This window comes from Coregonus clupeaformis, chromosome 13 (assembly GCF_020615455.1).
Source record: "Coregonus clupeaformis isolate EN_2021a chromosome 13, ASM2061545v1, whole genome shotgun sequence".
Lineage (NCBI taxonomy): Eukaryota > Metazoa > Chordata > Actinopteri > Salmoniformes > Salmonidae > Coregonus > Coregonus clupeaformis.
Genome location: NC_059204.1, coordinates 3,339,097 through 3,360,771, shown reverse-complemented (window position 1 = coordinate 3,360,771; position 21,675 = coordinate 3,339,097). Strand labels below are relative to the sequence as shown.

The 21,675-nt window shown below is 43.5% G+C and overlaps 1 protein-coding gene across 3 annotated transcripts in view; it reads left to right on the top strand.

Annotated features, from left to right (window-relative positions):
- arhgef12b (Rho guanine nucleotide exchange factor (GEF) 12b) overlaps window positions 1-21,675 on the top strand; it is a 129,021-nt gene that overhangs the window by 57,733 nt on the left and 49,613 nt on the right. For 2 of the 3 annotated variants that reach the window (XM_045224127.1, XM_045224128.1), the window contains exons 2-9: window positions 1,303-1,323; window positions 1,987-2,081; window positions 7,219-7,278; window positions 11,355-11,453; window positions 11,862-11,911; window positions 19,201-19,258; window positions 19,614-19,813; window positions 20,338-20,415. In XM_045224127.1, coding sequence (XP_045080062.1) covers window positions 1,303-1,323; window positions 1,987-2,081; window positions 7,219-7,278; window positions 11,355-11,453; window positions 11,862-11,911; window positions 19,201-19,258; window positions 19,614-19,813; window positions 20,338-20,415 — 661 coding nt within the window. The remainder of the gene's footprint in view (window positions 1-1,302; window positions 1,324-1,986; window positions 2,082-7,218; window positions 7,279-11,354; window positions 11,454-11,861; window positions 11,912-19,200; window positions 19,259-19,613; window positions 19,814-20,337; window positions 20,416-21,675) is intronic. The other variant, XM_045224129.1, reaches the window with a different exon arrangement.

The window sequence follows — 21,675 nt, the reverse complement described above, 5'->3', positions numbered from 1 at the left end:
ATTCAACCCCTTTGTTATGGCAAGCCTAAATAAGTTCAGGAGTAAAAATGTGCTTAACAAGTCACATTATAAGTTGCATGGACTCACTCTGTGTTTAACATGATTTTTGAATGACTACCTCATCTCTGTTCCCCACACATACAACTATCTGTAAGGTCCCTCAGTCGAGCAGTGAATTTCAAACATAGATTCAACCACAAAGACCAGGGAGGTTTTCCAACGCCTTGCAAAGAAGGGCACCTATGGAGAAGTTATTAATGACACTTTGGATGGTGTACTGTATCAATACACCTAGTCACTACAAACATACAGGCGTCCTTCCTAGCTCAGGATTTCACCATGAGGCCAATGGTGACTTTAAAACAGTTACAGAGTTTAATGGCTATGATAGGAAAAAGGATGGATCAACAACATTGTTCCACAATACTAGCCTAAATGACAGAGTGAAAATAATAAAAAATATTCCAAGACATGCATCCTGTTTGCAATAAGGCACTAAAGTAAAATGAACTTTATTTCATGAGTGCAAAGCATTATGTTTGGGGCAAAACCAACACAACACATCTCTGAGTACCAGTCTTCATATTTTCAAGCATGGTGGTGGCTGAATCATGTTATGGGTATGCTTGTCATCGGCAAGGACTAGGGAGTTTTTTTGGATAAAAAGAAACGGAATAGAACTAAGCACAGCCAAAATCCTAGAGGAAAATCTGGTTCAATGTGCTTTCTAACAGACACTGTGAGACAAATTCACCTTTCAGCCGGACAATAACCTAAAACACAACGCCAAATATACACTGGAGTTGCTTACCAAGATGACATTGAATGTTCCCGAGTGGCCTAGTTACAGTTTTGACTTAAATTGGCTTGAAAATCTTTGGAAAGAAAATGGCTGTCTAGCAATGATCAACAACCAAGTTGACAGAGCTTGAAGAATTTTTAAAAGAATGTGCAAATATTGTACAATCCAGGTGTGCAAAGCTCTTAGAGATTTACTCAGAAAGACTCACAGCTGTAATTGCTGCCAAAGGTGAATTTAACATGTATTGACTCAGGGGTGTGAATACTTATGTAAATGAGATATTTATTTTTCAATACATTTGCAAAAATGTCTAAAAACATGTTTTCACTTTGTCATTATGGGGTTTTGTATGTAGATGGGTGAGAAAAAATATATTTAATCCATTTGGAGTTTAGGCTGTAACACAACAAAAACTTTCTGAAGGCACTGTAATTTAGAACTTTACCAATGACAAATAGTATAATATTATTCTAATCCTTTCTCGTCTTTTGTTTTCGCAGGTTTTCCAAAAAAGCAACCAGGTCAGAGTTTTTTCCTTGCTTCGTAAATCTTTGTCCACATTGTCAATCACAAAGGACTACAATCATGACATCCAGACGAACATCACCATATAACTAGAATTTCTTACCACTAAATAGAGTTGGGACACCTGGTATGCATCCGAAATGGAACCCTATTCCCTATGTAGTGTACTATTTTTGACCTGGCCCTGGTTAAAAGTAGTGTATTACATAAGGAATACGGTTTCATTTCAGATGCAGCCCTGTATTTGAGTGGATTTAGCCCGATTTTATTAGGCTTTTGGACCACATACCGTGCCTGACACTCTGTTAAGCATGTTAAGATGACACCTCATGTATCTAGAATCTGACAGTGCAGACTTTTTCCTAAACCATAGGGATTTGGCTCTCTAGTTCATCTGATAAAATAGATAAAGTGTCTGTAAGTCCCAGGTGTCTAACATACAGTATGTCTGAGAGAGTATTGTAGCAGATAATATTACGTGAAAGTGTAATATAAAGGGGTCGTTCCACGAATAGAGTGACATTTTAAGTATACATTTTGCACCAATATTGAAATGTAAAAGCCTGGTTAAAAGCCTGCACAGACATGTGACATCTGGTGTCCTGTGTGTGTGTGTTTCTCACCATACAATCTGTGTTTGTGTGTTTGTGTGTTCCCAGGACCCCTAGCATTCTCAGCAAGGACCACCCCCCAGACAAGAAACCCAAGAGTGACAAAAACACAGTCCCACCGGCGCATGAGTTTGACCCTACAGGTAAGTGTGCCTGCACGCACACACACACACACACACACACAAACAGAACACAGGACTTGCACACACAAACAAACAGAACACAGGACTTGCGCACACTTGCAACATACACTCATAGAACAAACACATAAAACTGCGCAAGCACAAAATATAATACACACCTCACTCCATTTCAATGTCTAATCTAATCTAATTTTCCACTTGGTTGGTGCAGTGTATTACTGCCAGTCAGTTACTGGTGATAACTGTAATAATCATTTGACACAATATTAGCTGCTGACCAAATAAACTAAATTATATGGAAATTGTAATTGAACAGCTCCTTATGCAGTGGAAATAGTTATCTTAGTGGTGAATCCAACTTCATAGCAACCCTTAATGCATATTGGGGTTGTTTCAAAATTAAAAGAAACTATTTCACTGTATACTGTCTGTCTGATATAAGCTCAAGCCAATCACTGTTATTAGACCCTTTCAGACTGTAAACTTGTCATTGATCCTGTGGTAGATAGCACTTCACTCACTCACTCACATTAGATAATTGAACGTAAATTATGCAGTGTGTCGATGTGATAAGTGCTGCGGTGACATGCTATAGCCAAGGTGGGAGCTGTAGAGCTTTAATACCAGGGTCGTATTCACTACTAGACACCAAACTGAAGAAAACAAACCGAAGCAGGGTGGGACTACCTGGATGTGTCCAATAAGAAACGTTAGTTTTTGTTTTCCGTTGCAAAACGTTTTGATACGGTGTGCACTAATGTATATGACCCTGAGAACGGAAAATGTTTTGCAATGAAAACAATAGTTTCTTATTGCCCAAGTTCAGGTAGTCCCTCCCTCTTTTTTTTCAGTTGGTGCCTAATGAATAGTACCCTGTTATTAAAGCTCCACTCTGGAGACTAGGGGCTAATATTTGGTCTGGGGTGGGGGGTCAAATGGGAGCACCGTGGCTCCCAAGCTGACAGCCAGAGAAACATCCAGCACCAGGCTGGTTATCTTCTGTTAGGCTGGGGAAACAGGAGCGGCAGCAGAATTAAACACACACACACACACACACTCAGATGCACACACACACATACATACACACATTCAGACAAACACACACAGTCACTATAATATTTGCACACACGTCATGGCTGCTGGAGTCTGAGGATGAAACACACACACACACAAGTTGATAGTGCGCTTTGAGCCCTAGTCATGTGATGAGGTAGTCTGCTCTACAGACAGGCACAGCACCAAAATCCCTCCCATTTTAGCCACATACTGTTGGGTGCTTGCGGTCTAGTCTGTGTTTTATAAATGTGCAATGAGCATACACAGATACAGGCGTCCTTCCTGATTCAGTTGCCGGAGAGGAAGGAAACCGCTCAGGGATTTCACCATGAGGCCAATGGTGACTTTAAAACAGTTACAGAGTTTAATGGCTGTGATAGGCGATAACTGAGGATGGATCAACAACATTGTAGTTACTCCACAATACTAATTTAATTGACAGAGTGAAAAGAAGGAAGCCTTTACAGAATACAAATATTTCAAAACCTGTGTTAATATTCTGTAATGCCTGCTACCAGACGTTGGTCATTATTAGTGGATGTGCACTGCATTGTGCATGGTTCTAGTTACATTTTTAACAAAAAGGGCATTTTCATAGACCGACTTGAAAGACCCACATCAGTAACTATTGCAAAATAGCAGGTTAAACTATTTAGATAAAATAATGAAATTATTAGTGGGTCTTATGATTGTGGAAGGCTTATATTTAGCCTAGGTATAATTTTTTAAGTTTTGAATTCAATATATTATTCCTGACTGTTTGAAATGCAGTGTATTGACCTTTAATTGCACAACAAAGGTTATTTAACTTTTTTTTTTTTTTATCAATATATTTATTGTGAATTGGCCATAAGTTTGAAAAGTCGCGATATGATTTTTAGGCCCTAGTTGTAGGCCTGATAACCAACAATGACGAGTCAGCCTATAGAGAGGAGGTACAGTGCATTCGGAAAGTATTCAGACCTATTGACTTTTTCTACATTTTGTTACGTTACAGCCTTATTCTAAAATGGATTTTCCTCATCAAACCACACAAAATACCTCATAATGACTAAGTGAAAACAGGTTTTTAGAAATGTTAGCAAATGTATACAAAAAATAAAAAACAAATACCTTCTTTACATAAGTATTCAGACCCTTTGCTATGAGACTCGAAATTGAGCTCAGGTGCATCCTGTTTCCATTGATCATCCTTGAGATGTTTCTACAACTTGATTGCAGTCCACCTGTGGTAAATTAAATTGATTGGACATGATTTGGAAAGGCACACACCTGTCTATATAAGGTCCCACAGTTGACAGTGCATGTCAGAGCAAAAACCAAGCCATGAGGTCGAAGGTATTGTCTGCAGAGATCCGAGACAGGATTGTGTCGAGGCACAGTTCTGGGGAAGGGTACCAAAACATTTCTGCAGCGTTGAAGGTTACCAAGAACACAGTGGCCTCGATCATTCTTAAATGGAAGAAGGTTGGAACCACCACGACTCTTCCTAGAGTTGGCCGCCCGGCCAAACTGAGCAATTGGGGGAGAAGGGCCTTGAAGAACCTGATGGTCACACTGACAGAGCTCCAGCGTTCCTCTGTGGAGATGGGAGAACCTTCCAGAAGGACATCCATCTCTGCAGCACTCCACCAATCAGGCCTTTATGGTAGGGTGGCCAGACGGAAGCCACTCCTCAGTAAAAGGCACATGACAGCCCGCTTGCCAAAAGGCACCTAAAGGACTCTCAGACCATGAGAAACAAGATCCTCTGGTCTGATGAAACCAAGATTAAACTCTTTGGCCTGAATGCCAAGCATCACGTCTGGAGGAAACCTGACACCATCCCTACGGTGAAGCATGGTGATTGCAGCATCATGCTGTGGGGATGTTTTTCAGCAGCAGGGACTGGGAGACTAGTCAGGATCGAGGGAAGATGAATGGAGCAAAGTACAGAGAGATCCTTGATGAAAACCTGCTCCAGAGCACTCAGGACCTCAGACTGGGGTGACAGTTCACCTTCCTACAGGACAACGACCCCAAGCACACAGCCAAGACAACGCAGGAGTGGCTTCGGGAGAAGTCTCTGAATGTCCTTGAGTGGCCCAGCCAGAGCCCGGACTTGAACCCCATCGAACATCTCTGGAGAGACCTGAAAATAGCTGTGCAGCGACGCTCCCTATCCAACCTGACAGAGCTTGAGAGGATCTGCAGAGAAGAATGGGAGAAACTCCCCAAATACAGGTGTGCCAAGCTTGTAGCGTCATACCCAAGAAGACTCAAGGCTGTAATCGCTGCCAAAGGTGCTTCAACAAAGTATTGAGGAAAGTGTCTGAATACTTATGTAAATGTATTATTTCATTTATTTTTATTTTATACATTTGCAAACATTTCTACGAAGCTATTTTTGCTTTGTCATTATGAGGTATTGTGTGTAAATTGATGAGGGGAAAAAACAATTTTATCCATTTTTTGAATAAGGCTGTAACGTAACAAAATGTGGAAAAAGTGAAGGGGTCTGAATACTATCCGAATGCACTGTTCCAACATCTAGTGGAAAGCCTTCCCAGAAGAGTGGAGGCTGTTATTGCAGCAAAGAGGGGACCAACTCCATATTAATGTCCATGATTTTGGAATGAGATGTTCGACGAACAGGTGTCCACATACTTCTGGTCATATAGTGTATATCTCAGGGTTTCTTAACCTATCATTCAATAGCTCAACCTGTGCTGGTCCATGATATGTTGTTAATGTTTTGTTCCCTCGAGCCACTTAGTTATCACTTTTGCCTTATGGCAAGGTGCTCCATCATGCTGGAAAAGGCATTGGTCGTCACCAAACTGTTCTTGGATGGTTAGGAGAAGTTGCTCTCAGAGGATGCGTTGGTACCATTCTTTATTCATGGCTGTGTTCTTAGGCAAATTGTGAGTGAGCCCACTCCCTTGGCTGAGAAGCAACCCCACACATGAATGGTCTCAGGATGCTTTACTGTTGGCATGACACAGGACTGATGGTAGCGCTCACCTTGTCTTCTCCGGACAAGGTGTTTTCCGGATGCCCCAAACAATTGGAAAGGGGATTCATCAGAGAAAATGACTTTACCCCAGTCCTCAGCAGTCCAATCCCTGTACCTTTTGCAGAATATCAGTCTGTCCCTGATGTTTTTACTGGAGAGAAGTCGCTTCTTTGCTGCCATTCTTGACACCAGGCCATCCTCCAAAGGTTTTCGCCTCACTGTGCGTGCAGATGCACTCACACCTGCCTGCTGCCATTCCTGAGCAAGCTCTGCACTGGTGGTGCCCCGATCCCGCAGCTGAATCAACTTTAGGAGACGGCCCTGACACTTGCTGGACTTTCTTGGGCGCCCTGACGCCTTCTTCACAACAATTGAACCTCTCTCCTTGAAGTTATTGATGATCCGATAAATGGTTGATTTAGGTGCAATCTTACTAGCAGCAATATCCTTGCCTGTGAAGCCCTTTTTGTGCAAAGCAATGATGACGGCACGTGTTTCCTTGCAGGTAACCATGGTTAACAGAGGAAGAACAATGATTTCAAGCACCACCCTCCTTTTAAAGCTTCCAGTCTGTTATTCTAACTCAATCAGCATGACAGAGTGATCTCCAGCCTTGTCCTCGTCAACAGAATCGCTGACGTGATGGCAGCTGGTCTTTTTGTTGTAGGGCTGAAATGCAGTGGAAATACTTTTTTGAGGATTAAGTTCATTTTCATGGCAAAGAGGGACTTTGCAATTAATTGCAATTCATCTGATCACTCTTCATGACATTCTGGAGTATATGCAAATTGCCATCATCAAAACTGAGACAGCAGACTTTGTGAAAATTAGTATTTGTGTCATTCTCAAAACACATACATACATACATTAAATAAAACAATTACTAATTGCAACAAAATTCAGACTGACTGCTCACTGTAAGGTAAGGTGCATAGTCACACTGGTATAGAATACTTTCACTCTTTCTTTCTGCCGTGTTTATTTTCTCCTCCTCCCAATGTTTTAGATTTTTGCTCTGTTTTCTCCTCTGTGTGTCCTGGTTGTGTTGTTACGTTGCCATGTGTACTGTCTGTCGTGCTGTACTAGACGTGCCTGTGCAGCGATCTGGCTGTGTAGTAGCCGAGGGAATCCCCCCCGAACCCTGTGGTAAGATGGTCTAAACGGCTGTGTCTCAATAGTCTGTAAGTGTAATCTTTTTCTTGTCTCCTTTCCTTCATCTGATCTGATGGAACTGGACATAATATCACCTATCCCGTCTGTTAAGTTCAGTGCAAACAAAGGGAGGCAAGTGGAAGTGGCCATTTTAGACTATTGAGATGCACCCGGTTAGTGTGTGGTGGCTGTTTTGTGTTGCGACGTCCCCAGTTCTTCTGCCATGTGTCCCCCTGTTGTTCACTCACGTCCTAACACGAGTCCTACACCCCTCCGTTCTCCTTTTATTTTATTTTTATTGAACTCACCATTGCCTTTCATTGCCCTGGGAGTGAACTTTCCCGCAGTGTTGAGAAACATTGTCTGGATGTTTTAGTGTTACCTGGCCAGAGCAGCGAGAAGGGAGATGTTTGGGTTGATGAGGGAACGCTACCAGGAGGGTTTGAGGGGAGAAAGATGCACCTGTTTAACTCAATGAATGAAGACTCAGATTTAGGCCTGAAAAACCTTCAGTCTGAAATTGTAAAGGGGCAGTTCAGCCGAATTGCCTATTTATTTACATTTTCAACGTTGGACAGACTGAAATCCATGCTTTGGTGTTGTTAAGCTAGCTACTGCCACCAACCTTTAATGTTATAATTTTCTAACCAAAAAACAATGTAAGTCAATGTCCTCCAGTTAGCATGCTTTCAATTCCATGCCCAGATAATCTCTTAAAGGGATTGTGTAGCCCAATAACTTTGAAGTGACTTTGGGGACGTTGAACTTACTTTGGTTCTTGGCTATAAAATTGCTAGAACAGCAGGATTTGTTCTGGATCAAAATGGGGCTTAGGTGGTGGGCGTGGCTGGGGTGTGGCAGTGGGCCTGGCCAATGGCGATGTCATCGACAACATTTTTTTTTAGGCCCTCCTCTTGGTCGCAGAGACAAAATGTTGCTGTTTTAAAGCTAATTTCCTACAATTCTACACATTTTGCTATGGCTTATGCTGTGTTCTTATGCTGTGTTCTTATGCTATCTGTGTGACTCAAACATTATAACAAAATCAATGGGGGCCCCATGTCATGACATGTTTTTTTATTCTCCCTGACTGTTTTGCTTTTAATTTGGTGATTGTTAGTTCTCAAAGATGATCTTATTTAAGTTTACACTAAAAACGTTTTTCCATCCTGAAAATTATTTCCCCCAAAAAGGCGTCCCAAAAAAACACTTACGCATCCCGCCCATTACTTTTCTATGTAGAGAAAAACACTGTACAATATCCGTTAGTGTCAGTGGCTAGTTTAACAAAACCAAAGCAATGATTGCAGTCTCCTAGTCCAATTTCGTACTGTACCTCCTGCAACCTAGCCTCGTACGAACCATCCTGATCTCAAGAGCTTACATTCTGTCTCGCTTCACAGATAGCGATAGAATGTAAGCTCGCGAGATCAGGATGATTCCTATGAGAGGCTACCTGCAACCTGGACTACTGGTTTAATCTGCTTTTTCGTTTGGCTTTGTTTGCACTCACTGTTTATAATGATGATATGGGTTTGGATGAACTATTGTGAAACTCACCTGCAAGTGAACTGGTGTGATGAGTCAATGTCAATCCACGAGTGTGATGCCGTGTGTCTCTCTATTTGCAAGTCAAACGACTCACAATCTGTGTTCAAACAAAAATGACAGAGGGTGCTGTTACCACTTGTGTCCTGATATCAATGTTCCACAAACAACATGTTTTTATGTGAGCATCAAACTGGGTTCCTAGAGGTCATGTGTTATGCCATTATTTATAACAGCCTATCTAGGCATTGTACTGATATTAAAGGGATAGTTGTGGAAAATTATTTTGATATTTGTTTCCTTATCTTGAAAGCAGTCTATGGACGAGGAGTGACTGCAATCCACACTATAGTTTTGTTAGTCTCTCATTGTGCATAGACTGCTTTCAAGTTCAGGGAACAAATATCTGAATGCAATTTAACAACAATAAGCACTTTTCTAAATGCGTCTGTGTATTAAAGGCTTTTGAAGAAGAGAGTGAAGTACTTTCACAAATGGGGCGTATTATTAAGTATTTGAAACCAGGTAATACCCTGAGGTATCAATCATTCATTGCTGCCACTCAATAGAAGCTTCAAAAGCCATTTTCCTCAGGCCTCATCATCATCATGTTATAACAATGACTAGCCACAAATACAGACCTGAGCTATTGAGTGAGTGCCTCCGTCACCAAGCAGACACATTGCCTTATACCTGTACAGTGAGGGGGAAAAGTATTTGATCCCCTGCTGATTTTGTACGTTTGCCCGCTGACAAAGACATGATCAGTCTATAATTTTAATGGTAGGTTTATTTCAACAGTGAGAGACAGAATAACAACAAAAAAATCCAGAAAAACGCATGTCAAAAATGTTATAAATTGATTTGCATTTTAATGAGGTAAATAAGTATTTGACCCCTCTGCAAAACATGACTTAGTACTTGGTGGCAAAACCCTTGTTGGCAATCACAGAGGTCAGACATTTCTTGTAGTTGGCCACCAGGTTTGCACACATCTCAGGAGGGATTTTGTCCCACTCCTCTTCGCAGATCTTCTCCAAGTCATTAAGGTTTCGAGGCTGACGTTTGGCAACTCGAACCTTCAGCTCCCTCCACAGATTTTCTATGGGATTATGGTCTGGAGACTGGCTAGGCCACTCCAGGACCTTAATGTGCTTCTTCTTGAGCCACTCCTTTGTTGCCTTGGCCGTTTGTTTTTGGTCATTGTCATGCTGGAATACCCATCCACGATCCATTTTCAATGCCCTGGCTGAGGGAAGGAGGTTCTCACCCAAGATGTGACGGTACATGGCCCCGTCCATTGTCCCTTTGATGCGGTGAAGTTGTCCTGTCCCCTTAGCAGAAAAACACCCCCAAAGCATAATGTTTCCACCTCCATGTTTGACGGTGGGGATGGTGTTCTTGGGGTCATAGGCAGCATTCCTCCTCCTCCAAACACGGCGAGTTGAGTTGATGCCAAAGAGCTCGATTTTGGTCTCATCTTACCACAACACTTTCACCCAGTTCTCCTCTGAATCATTCAGGTGTTCATTGGCAAACTTCAGACGGTCCTGTATATGTGCTTTGTTGAGCAGGGGGACCTTGCGGGCGCTGCAGGATTTCAGTCCTTCACGGCGTAGTGTGTTACCAATTGTTTTCTTGGTGACTATGGTCCCAGCTGCCTTGAGATCATTGACAAGATCCTCCCGTGTAGTTCTGGGCTGATTCCTCACCGTTCTCATGATCATTGCAACTCCACGAGGTGAGATCTTGCATGGCGCCCCAGGACGAGGGAGATTGACATTTATTTTGTGTTTCTTCCATTTGCCAATAATCGCACCAACTGTTGTCCCTTTCTCACCAAGCTGCTTGGCAATGGTCTTGTAGCCCATTCCAGCCTTGTGTAGGTCTACAATCTTGTCCCTGACATCCTTGGAGAGCTCTTTGGTCTTGGCCATGGTGGAGAGTTTGGAATCTGATTGTTTGATTGCTTCTGTGGACAGGTGTCTTTTATACAGGTAACAAGCTGAGATTAGGAGCACTCCCTTTAAGAGTGTGCTCCTAATCTCAGTTCGTTACCTGTATAAAAGACACCTGGGAGCCAGAAATCTTTCTGATTGAGAGGGGGTCAAATACTTATTTCCCTCATTAAAATGCAAATCAATTAATAACATTTTTTACATGCGTTTTCTAGACTTTTTTGTTGTTATTCTGTCTCTCACTGTTCAAATAAACCTATCATTAAAATTATAGAATGATCATTTCTTTGTCAGTGGGCAAACGTACAAAATCAACAGGGGATCAAATACTTTTTTCCCTCACTGTATATAGGAAAACAGTTTGACACCTACATTGTGTATTGTGCCCCGTCACGCACACCACACACCCTGTCCCACCTCACCGTCCTTGGTTCCTCTCACTGTGCCAACCTAAGTGTGTGTGTGTGTGTTGTTTGTGTGTGTGATGGTGTGTAACACAATATTTATTCATCTTCTGTCTGTCTGTCTGTCTGTCTGTCTGTCTGTCTGTCTGTGTGTCTGTAGGGCTTGTCCAGCGTTGTGTGATCATCCAGAAAGATGAGAATGGTTTCGGGTTGACGGTGAGCGGAGACAACCCTGTATTTGTGCAGTTGGTCAAAGAGGGTAAGGCCTTTTCCATCCTATTCTAATATACACCTTCCTGTGCTTGAGTCAAGTCAATTATGATGAGGACCGGTGTGGCTTAATTGGTAAAGCATGATGCTTGCAACACCAGGGTCACTGGGTCGATTCCCACTGGGGCCACCCATATGAAAATGTATGTATATTATGGGTCAAGGAAATTGAATTGCATATCTAGGGGGTGTAAACCTCTGACATTAGAGCAATATGTTCAATTGGGAGCATAGCACAATGTAAATATCTATTCTACATCATACAGTCTTGATACCCAAGGCAAAGATACAATATATTGGATTTATCTCTGGTTGTGTCATAATACAGTCGGATACAGTAATATCTCTAACCTTTTATCATTCTCATGCCCTTTGCCTGTCCTGTCCTCTTCTGCAGATGGCGCTGCCATGCGAGCGGGCGTCCAGACAGGTGATAGGATCATCAAGGTGAGGCTCATTCCCTCTCTGGGGCCCATTACACTCTTCCTAGATATTACCCATAGCCTAATTTCTCATGGACAGATGCATGTAACATAAATGGTAGTAGCATCTGTCGCAGACCTGGGTTCAAATACTATGTCAAATATCTAAATTGCTTTCACATACAGTACATTCGAAGTAAGTATTCAGATATATTTTATTTGAAAAGATAAGTAGTTGGTAGAGCATGGCGCTTGCAACGCCAGGGTTGTGGGTTCGTTTCCCACGGGGGGCCAGTATAAAAAAAAAAATGTATGCACTCACTAACTGTAAGTCGCTCTAGATAAGAGCGTCTGCTAAATGACTAAAATGTAAATGTAGTTGAATATTTGTAATGTATTTGGAAAAACACTTGGAAAGTATTTGAAAATACTCATATACACTGACTAAAAAATACACGCTCATGCATTTAACCCAGGTATTTGAAAATAGTATTTGAAATAAGTATTTGAAAATACTCTCATATACAATTTGGTAGACTATTTGGTTTTTACAAATTACCGTTAAAATAAAAGTACTTATTGAATGGCGCCGGAGAAGATGGCTGCCGTTTTACAGCCCTCTAACCAATTGTACTGTTATGTGTGTTCTTCCGTTTTATTTGTCATTTATTCTGTACATAATGTTTCTGCCATTGTCTCTTATAACCAAAAAGAGCTTCTGGATATCAGGACAGCGATTACTCACCTCGTATTGGACGAAGTTTTTTCTTCAACAAAGCGGCCGCGAAGGATATCCTACAGACACCCGACAAGGCCCAAATCCCCGTCATTCGCATGAGAAAGAGACTGAGATATCGTGGACGTAGGTCGGGGTGCCTTGTAAGGATCCGACAGCGAGCGAGTAAACTGCCTCTCCCATCAATCCTATTAGCCAATCTTCAATCATTTGAGAATAAATTGGATGACCTAAGATTACGGTTATCCTACCAACGGGACATAAAAAACTGTAATATCTTATGTTTCACCGAGTCGTGGCTGAACGACGACATGGACAACATACAGCTAGCGGCTATATGCTACATCGACAGGATAGAACGGCTGACTCCGGTAAGACAAGGGGTGGCGGTCTGTGTATATTTGTAAACAACAGCTGGTGCACAAAATCAAATACTAAGGAAGTCTCGAGGTTTTGCTCGCCTGAGGTAGAGTATCTTATGATAAGCTGTAGACCACACTATTTACCCAGAGAGTTTTCATCTATATTTTTCATAGCTGTCTATTTACCACCACAAACCAATGCTGGCATTAAGATTGCACTGAATGAGCTGTATAAGGCCATAAGTGAACAGGAAAACGCTCATCCAGATGCAGCGCTCCTAGTGGCCGGGGACTTTAATGCAGGGAAACTTAAATCCGTTCTACTTCATTTCTACCAGCATGTTAAATGTGCAACCAGAGGAAAAAAAACTCTAGACCACCTTTACTCCACACACAGACACACATACAAAGCTCTCCCTCGCCCTCCATTTGGCAAATCTGACCATAACTCTATCCTCCTGATTCCTGCTTATAAGCAAAAACTAAAGCACGAAGCACCAGTGACTCGGTTAATAAAAAAGTGGTCAGATGACGCAGATGCTAAGCTACAGGACTGTTTTGCTAGCACAGACTGGAACATGTTCCGGGATTCTTCAGATAGCATTGAGGAGTACACCACATCAGTCACTAGCTTCATCAATAAGTGCATCAATGATGTCGTCCCCACAGTGACCGTACGTACATACCCCAACCAGAAGCCATGGATTACAGGAAACATCCGCACTGAGCTAAAGGGTAGAGCTGCTGCTTTCAAGGAGCGGGACTCTAACCCGGACGCTTATAAGAAATCCTGCTATGCCCTCCGACGAACCATCAAACAGGCAAAGAGTCAATACAGGACTAAGATTGAATCGTACTACACCGGCTCTCACGCTCGTCGGATGTGGCAGGGCTTGAAAACTATTACAGACTACAAAGGGAAGCACAGCCGCAAGCATACCGCCCCAACAGATCCACAGATGATGCAATCTCTATTGCAATCCACTCTGCCCTTTCCCACCTGGACAAGAGGAACACCTACGTGAGAATGCTATTCATTGACTACAGCTCAGCATTCAACACCATAGTGCCCTCAAAGCTCATCACTAAGCTAAGGATCCTGGGACTAAACACCTCCCTCTGCAACTGGATCCTGGACTTCCTGACAGGCCACCCCGAGGTGGTAAGGGTAGGTAACAACACATCTGCCACACTGATCCTCAACACGGGGGCCCCTCAGGGGTGCGTGCTCAGTCCCCTTCTGTACTCCCTGTTCACCCATGACTGCATGGCCAGGCACGACTCCAACACCATCATTAAGTTTGCCGACGACACAACAGTGTAGGCCTGATCACCGACAATGATGAGACAGCCTATAGGGAGGAGGTCAGAGACCTGGCCATGTGGTGCCAGGATAACAACCTCTCCCTCAACGTGACCAAGACAAAGGAGATGATTGTGGACTACAGGAAAAAAAAGAGGACTGAGCACTCCCCCATTCTCATCGACGGGGCTGTAGTGGAACAGGTTGAGAGCTTCAAGTTCCTTGGTGTCCACATCACCAACGAACTATCATGGTCCAAACACACCAAGACAGTCGTGAAGAGGGCACGACAAAGCCTATTACCCTTCAGGAGACTGAAAAGATTTGGCATGGGTCCTCAGATCCTCAAAAAATTATACAGCTGCACCATCGAGAGCATCCTGACTGGTTGCATCACCGCCTGGTATGGCAACTGCTTGGCCTCCGACCGCAAGGCACTACAGAGGGTAGTGCGTACGGCCCAGTACATCACTGGGGCCAAGCTTCCTGCCATCCAGGACCTCTATACCAGGCGGTGTCAGAGGAAGGCCCTCAAAATTGTCAAAGACTCCAGCCACCCTAGTCATAGACTGTTCTCTCTGCTACCGCACGGCAAGCGGTACCGGAGTGCCAAGTCTAGGTCCAAAATACTTCTCAACAGCTTCTACCCCCAAGCCATAAGACTCCTGAACAGCTAATCATGGCTACCCGGACTTTTTGCACTGCCCCCACCCCCCACCCCATATTTTTACGCTGCTGCTATTTATGCATAGTCACTTTAACTCTACCCACATGTACATATTACTTCAACTATCTCAACTAGCCGGTGCCCCCGCACATTGACTCTGCACCGGTACCCCCCTGTATATATAGCCTCCCTACTGTTATTTTATTTTACTTCTGTTCTTTTCTCAACACTTTTTTGTTGTTTTATTTTACTTTTTTATTAAAAATAAATGCACTGTTGGTTAAGGGCTGTAAGTAAGCATTTCACTGTAATGTCTGCACCTGTTGTATTCGGCGCATGTGGCCAATAACATTTTATTTTATTTGATTTACTTGTTTTGGGCTGTGTATTTGAAAATACTCAAATACACAGAAACATTTATTTTAAATACCAGATACTCAAATATACATGTATTTGAACCCAGATCCTATCTGTCGACAGACTGTCGGATGGGACGACTAACGATGAACTTTGTTTCGGTACCCAGATTTTTAATCTCTGATCATTTGGACAAATCACGATTTTGCAGGTGCTCGCATCTTTCGAATTTTGGAATGGAAGGGGACATTTGGCCCATAGACTTGCCCGATACTGGCTGAGAGTTTCCGTTTGGAAGGGTGGAGACTTCGCTAGTCGTGTATTACGTTTTCTAACACGTCTCCCCCCACATCTCCGAGATTACCCTTAGCCTCAGATCTAGGATCAGTTTATCTTCCCAATATCTTAGCTCATGCATTTGAACCAAAATGCAAAACTGAACCTAGATCAGTGTGATGGGGGCAACTTCATCCTGTCACTGTCTCTAAGACAGAGACCATTCCGGGTGAAGTTTTCCCTAGTTACCGTTCTAGGATCAGTCTCCCCTCCCCCAATCCTTACCTTAAAGGGGCAATCAGCGGTTGAAACAATAACAAACCTAATCCCTGCCTCTGTTTCGGTAAAAAGCTGAGGGATGGGGCTGGAGAAATGTAACCACTCTCAAATTCATACAGAGCTATGGATGCAAGGACTGACCATCCATGATATCAAAATTATAGTTTTAACCATGTTTTGAGGCTGTATAGTGTTTGTTTACATTATTTATTTATAGTTTTAACCATGTTTTAAGGCTATATAGTGTTTGTTTACATTATGTATTTATTTTTACAAACATTTGAGTAAAACAAGCGTATATTTAGGATTCTGATAAGGTACGACTGTTAAACTAATGATGCATTTATAAGTTATATTCTTCAAGAATCAATGGGTACATATAATTAATTTATAAGTCCAAAAATGGATGTATTTGTATTTTTATGGATCCCTATTAGCTGATGCCAAGGCAGCAGCTACTCTTCCTGGGGTCCAGCAAAATTATGGCAGTTATAGACAATTAAGAACATTGCATTACATTTCACAACAGATTTCACAACACATTAAGTGTGTGCCCTCAGGCCACCACTCTACTATCACATATCTACAACACAAAATCCATGTGTACGTGTGTGTCTTTAGCAACTGCTGCTTGCCCCTTAGTGGGGAAAATGCTAAACTGACCCAAGATCAGTGTTTAGGGGAAACTTCATTCTGTCTCAGACAAGAGAACCCTGCAGGCTACAGCAGTAGGTCATGGGTCATGGGTTAGGGCCCCTGCATACTTTACCACTCTGCCCCCTGCTGGGCTGCTGAGGAGCTACACCATAACATGGCAATGCATTCCAATGGGTCATTGTAAAGGGCAGGGTGCTGTAGTGCTGTCATAGTGTCAGTGAAGGAAATTAATTGTTAGTCTGTAAGGGGTGAATCTAAACTTTCACTTCAGTAACATTTTCACTTAGTCATGCATTGATGCAGACTCCCGAGTGGCGCAGTGGTCTAAGGCTGTGCCACTAGAGATCCTGGTTCGAATCCAGGCTCTGTCGTAGCCGGCCGCGACTGGGAGACCCATGGGGCGGCGCACAATTGGCCCAGCGTCGTCCAGGGTAGGGGAGGGAATGTCCGGCAGGGATGTAGCTCAGTTGGTAGAGCATGGCGTTTGCAACGGCAGGGTTGTGGGTTCGAATAATGTATGCACTCACTAACTGTAAGTCGCTCTGGATAAGAGCGTCTGCTAAATGACTAAAAATGTAAAAATGTTAGGAAGTTAGGATTCATAGCAGGGCCAGACAGGTTACCAGGACACGTACTTCGAGCATGCGCTGACCAGCTGGCAAGTGTCTTCACTGACATTTTCAACCTCTCCCTGACAAAGTCCGTAATACCTACATGTTTCAAGCAGACCACCATAGTCCCTGTACCCAAGAATGCCAAGGTAACCTGTCTAAATGACTACTCACATCTGTAGCCATGAAATGCTTTGAAAGGCTGGTCATGGCTCACATCAACACCATCATCCCAGACACCCTGGACCCACTCCAATTTGCATACCGCCCCAACAGATCCAGAGATGACGCAATCTCTATTGCACTACACATTGACCTTTCCCACCTGGACAAGAGGAACACCTATGTGAGAATGCTGTTCAGTGACTACAGCTCAGCGTTCAACACCATAGTGCCCTCGAAGCTCACCACTAAGCTAAGGTCCCTGGGACTGAACACCTCCCTCTGCAACTGGATCCTGGACTTCCTGACGGGCCGCCCCCAGGTGGTGAGGGTAGGCAATAACACATCCGCATTGCTGACCCACAACACAGGGGCCCCTCAGGGGTACGTGCTTAGTGCCCTACTGTACTCCCTGTTCACCCACGACTGCGTGGCCGCGCTTGACTCAAACACCATCATTAAGTTTGCCAGCAACACAACGGTGGTAGGCCTGATCACCGACGACGATGAGACAGCCTATAGGGAGGAGGTCCGAGACCTTGTAGTGTGGTGCCAGGACAACAACCTCTCCCTCAACGTCAATAAAACAAAGGAGCTGATCGTGGACTACAGGAAACGGAGGGCCGAGTACGGCCCATTCACATCGACGGGTCTGTAGTGGAGCGGGTCAAGAGCTTCAAGTTCCTCGATGTCCACATCACTAAGGACCTATCATGGTCCACACACACCAACACAGTCGTGAAGAGGGCAGGACAATGCCTCTCCCCCTCAGGAGGCTGAAACAATTTGGTATGGGCCCTCAGATCCTTAAAAAGTTCTGTAGCTACACCATCGAGAGCATCTTGACTGGCTGCATCACCACCTAGTATGGCAACTGCTTGGCATCCGACCGCAAGGCGCTACAGAGGGTAGTGCATACGGCCCAGTACATCACTGGGGCCGAGCTCCCTGCCATCCAGGATCTCTATACCAGGCGGTGTCAGAGGAAGGCCCAAAAAATTGTCAAAGGCTCCAGCCACCCAAGCCACAGACTATTCTCTCTGCTACCGCACAGCAAGCGGTACCAATGCACCAAGTCTGGAACCAACAGGACCCTGAACAGCTTCTACCCCCAAGCCATAAGACTTCTAAACAAGACTGCTAAATAGCTAATCAAATGGCTACCCAGACTACCTGCATTGACCATTTTTTGCACCAACTCTCTTGCACTGACCCTATACACACAGACTGGACTCTATATACACACACACACACACACACACACACATACTACATATGCCCAAACACACATAACATGCACACACATGCATACTGACGCCACATACACACTCACACACACACTTTCAAACTCACCACATACGCTGCTGCTACTGTCTATTATCTATCCTGTTGCCTAGTCACTTTACCCCTACCTATATGTACATAACTACCTCATACCCCTGCACATCAACTCGGTACTGGTACTCCCTGTATATAGCCATGTTATTTTCTACTCCCTATATATAGCTATGTTATTTTTACTTGTTATTTTTATTAGTTATTCTCTGTATATTTATTCATTGTGTCACTTTCTATTTGTTATTTTATTTTTGATATTGTCTTTAACTCTGTATTGTTGAAAAAGGACCTGTAAGTAAGCATTTTACTGTTAGTCTACACCTGTTGTCTATGAAGCATTTGACAAATAAAATGTTTGATTTGAATTAACATTTAGAAATGGTTGTTTCTTGGCATGGAAAGAGTTGTTATGTACACATGCTCCTGTTGAACATTAACTGATTTGGGGCTTCCCATTTGCATTGTTTTTGCCGTTTTTTAGACAGAACGCATAGTCCTCCTATAGAAAGTGTTGTTTTTCATTTGAATGACGTTGATGTGACGTGTCATTGATGTTTTTGTTGCAGGTTAACGGGACCTTAGTAACACATTCAAACCATGTAGAAGTTGTCAAGCTAATAAAATGTAAGTTCAAGTGGCAAATTTATATCCAATTATTCGTAGATATGAAAAATCACAGGCTCTTCAAGAGACTTACTTTCTTAAAGCCAACCGGTAGTAGTCTATATGTGCTTATAATGCATTGTAAGACGTGCCATAAGCATGTATATCTTATTATCATCTCATAATGATACTGACCATATAATAAGCTAGCCACTGTGAGTGAAAATATATAAGTCAGTTTGAGTTGAAAGTTAGCTACATAGACAGACATAACATGTAGATATATATTTTTTTAATAAGACATAAAAACTCATTCATGCTTATAACAAGTAATAAAGCTACGGTAACTGTGACCCCTCTTGTCTCTCTGTGTCAGCGGGCTCCTATGTGGCCCTCACAGTGCTGGGGAGGCCCCCGGGGCTGGCCCAGATCTCGCTGTCGGAGGGCGAGGGGGGAGACCTGTCCTCTTTCCTCTCCTCGTCCCAGTCTCCTGGACCAACGGGGGGAACAGGGGAGCGCTGCGCCACCTCCTCCACCAGCCCCCAGGACCACATCACCTCCCCTCTGCCCCTCTGGGTACGACAGACAGCCAATTGGCTCTCTGTCTGCAACTGAAATGGCATCCTATTTACTATATAGTGCACTACTCTATAGGAGAAGTAGTGTACTCTATAGGGAGTGGGGTGCCATTTCAGAAACACTCTCGCTCTCTCTCTCTTTATATATGTCTCTCTTTTTCTCTCGGTCCCTCTGTCTGTCTCTCTCACTTTCTATATCTGCCCCTCTCTGTCTTCTTTCTGTTTTTCCTTCTCTCCCTCGCTCTCCTCTCTCTCTCTCTCTCTCTCTCTCTCGCTCTCTTTCCACAGTTCCACTTCTGTTCTTCACTCCCCCTCCTCCGTCCCACCTCAGTATCCACCCTCACTCACTCTGCCTCTACTCACTCTGCCTCTTTCACTTTCTCTCACTAGTTTCCTCTATTTCCAGTTAAACCTGTGCTAAAGCTGCCGTTCTCCCTCTGCTGCACATGTCGGTGAAGTCCTTTCCCCAAGCGAACACACTTCTTCTTCTTCTTCTTTTTATTTTTTGGGTTGGTCCCTCAGAAGGAGAATAACGCCCTTCACAGCCAGAAGGTGGACATCTTACAGAAGATGCTGACCAAGGAGCAGGAGGACTTACAGGCAAGACAAGCAAGACACACAAACGCACACACACACACACAGTGTCACCATACTCTGAAGTTTTCTACATGAGGAGATGAGACAGTCATCCAGTCAAACTTTGCTTCTTTGATTTGAAAGAGTGAATGCATTTTTTTTTTATGCAGCTATATTCACAAAGCATCTCAGTTCACTAGTTTACTCCACGTGGGGAAAGGGTGGCGGGGTTGGAAAGTAATAAAGGGGAATACAGTGGGGAGAACAAGTATTTGATACACTGCCGATTTTGCAGGTTTTCCTACTTACAAAGCATGTAGAGGTCTGTAATGTTTATCATAGGTACACTTTTTATCATAGAAAAACACATTGTATGATTTTTAAGTAATTAATTTGCATTTTATTGCATGACATAAGTATTTGATCACCTACCAACCAGTAAGAATTCCGGCTCTCACAGACCTGTTAGTTTTTCTTTAAGAAGCCCTCCTGTTCTCCACTCATTACTGGATTAACTGCACCTGTTTGAACTCGTTACCTGTATAAAAGACACATGTCCACACACTCAATCAAACAGACTCCAACCTCTCCACAATGGCCAAGACCAGAGAGCTGTGTAAGGACATCAGGGATAAAATTGTAGACCTGCACAAGGCTGGGATGGGCTACAGGACAATAGGCAAGCAGCTTGGTGAGAAGGCAACAACTGTTGGCGCAATTATTAGAAAATGGAAGAAGTTCAAGATGACGGTCAATCACCCTTGGTCTGGGGCTCCATGCAAGATCTCACGTCGTGGGGCATCAATGATCATGAGGAAGGTGAGGGATCAGCCCAGAACTACACGGCAGGACCTGGTCAATGACCTGAAGAGAGCTGGGACCACAGTCTCAAAGAAAACCATTAGTAACACACTACGCCGTCAAGGATTAAAATCCTGCAGCGCACACAAGGTCCCCCTGCTCAAGCCAGCGCATGTCCAGGCCCGTCTGAAGTTTGCCAATCACCATCTGGATGATCCAGAGGAGGAATGGGAGAAGGTCATGTGGTCTGATGAGACAAAAATAGAGCTTTTTGGTCTAAACTCCACTCGCCGTGTTTGGAGGAAGAAGAAGGATGAGTACAACCCCAAGAACACCATCCCAACTGTGAAGCATGGAGGTGGAAACATCATTCTTTGGGGATGCTTTTCTGCAAAGGGGACAGGACGACTGCACCGTATTGAGGGGAGGATGGATGGGGCCATGTATCGCGAGATCTTGGCCAACAACCTCCTTCCCTCAGTA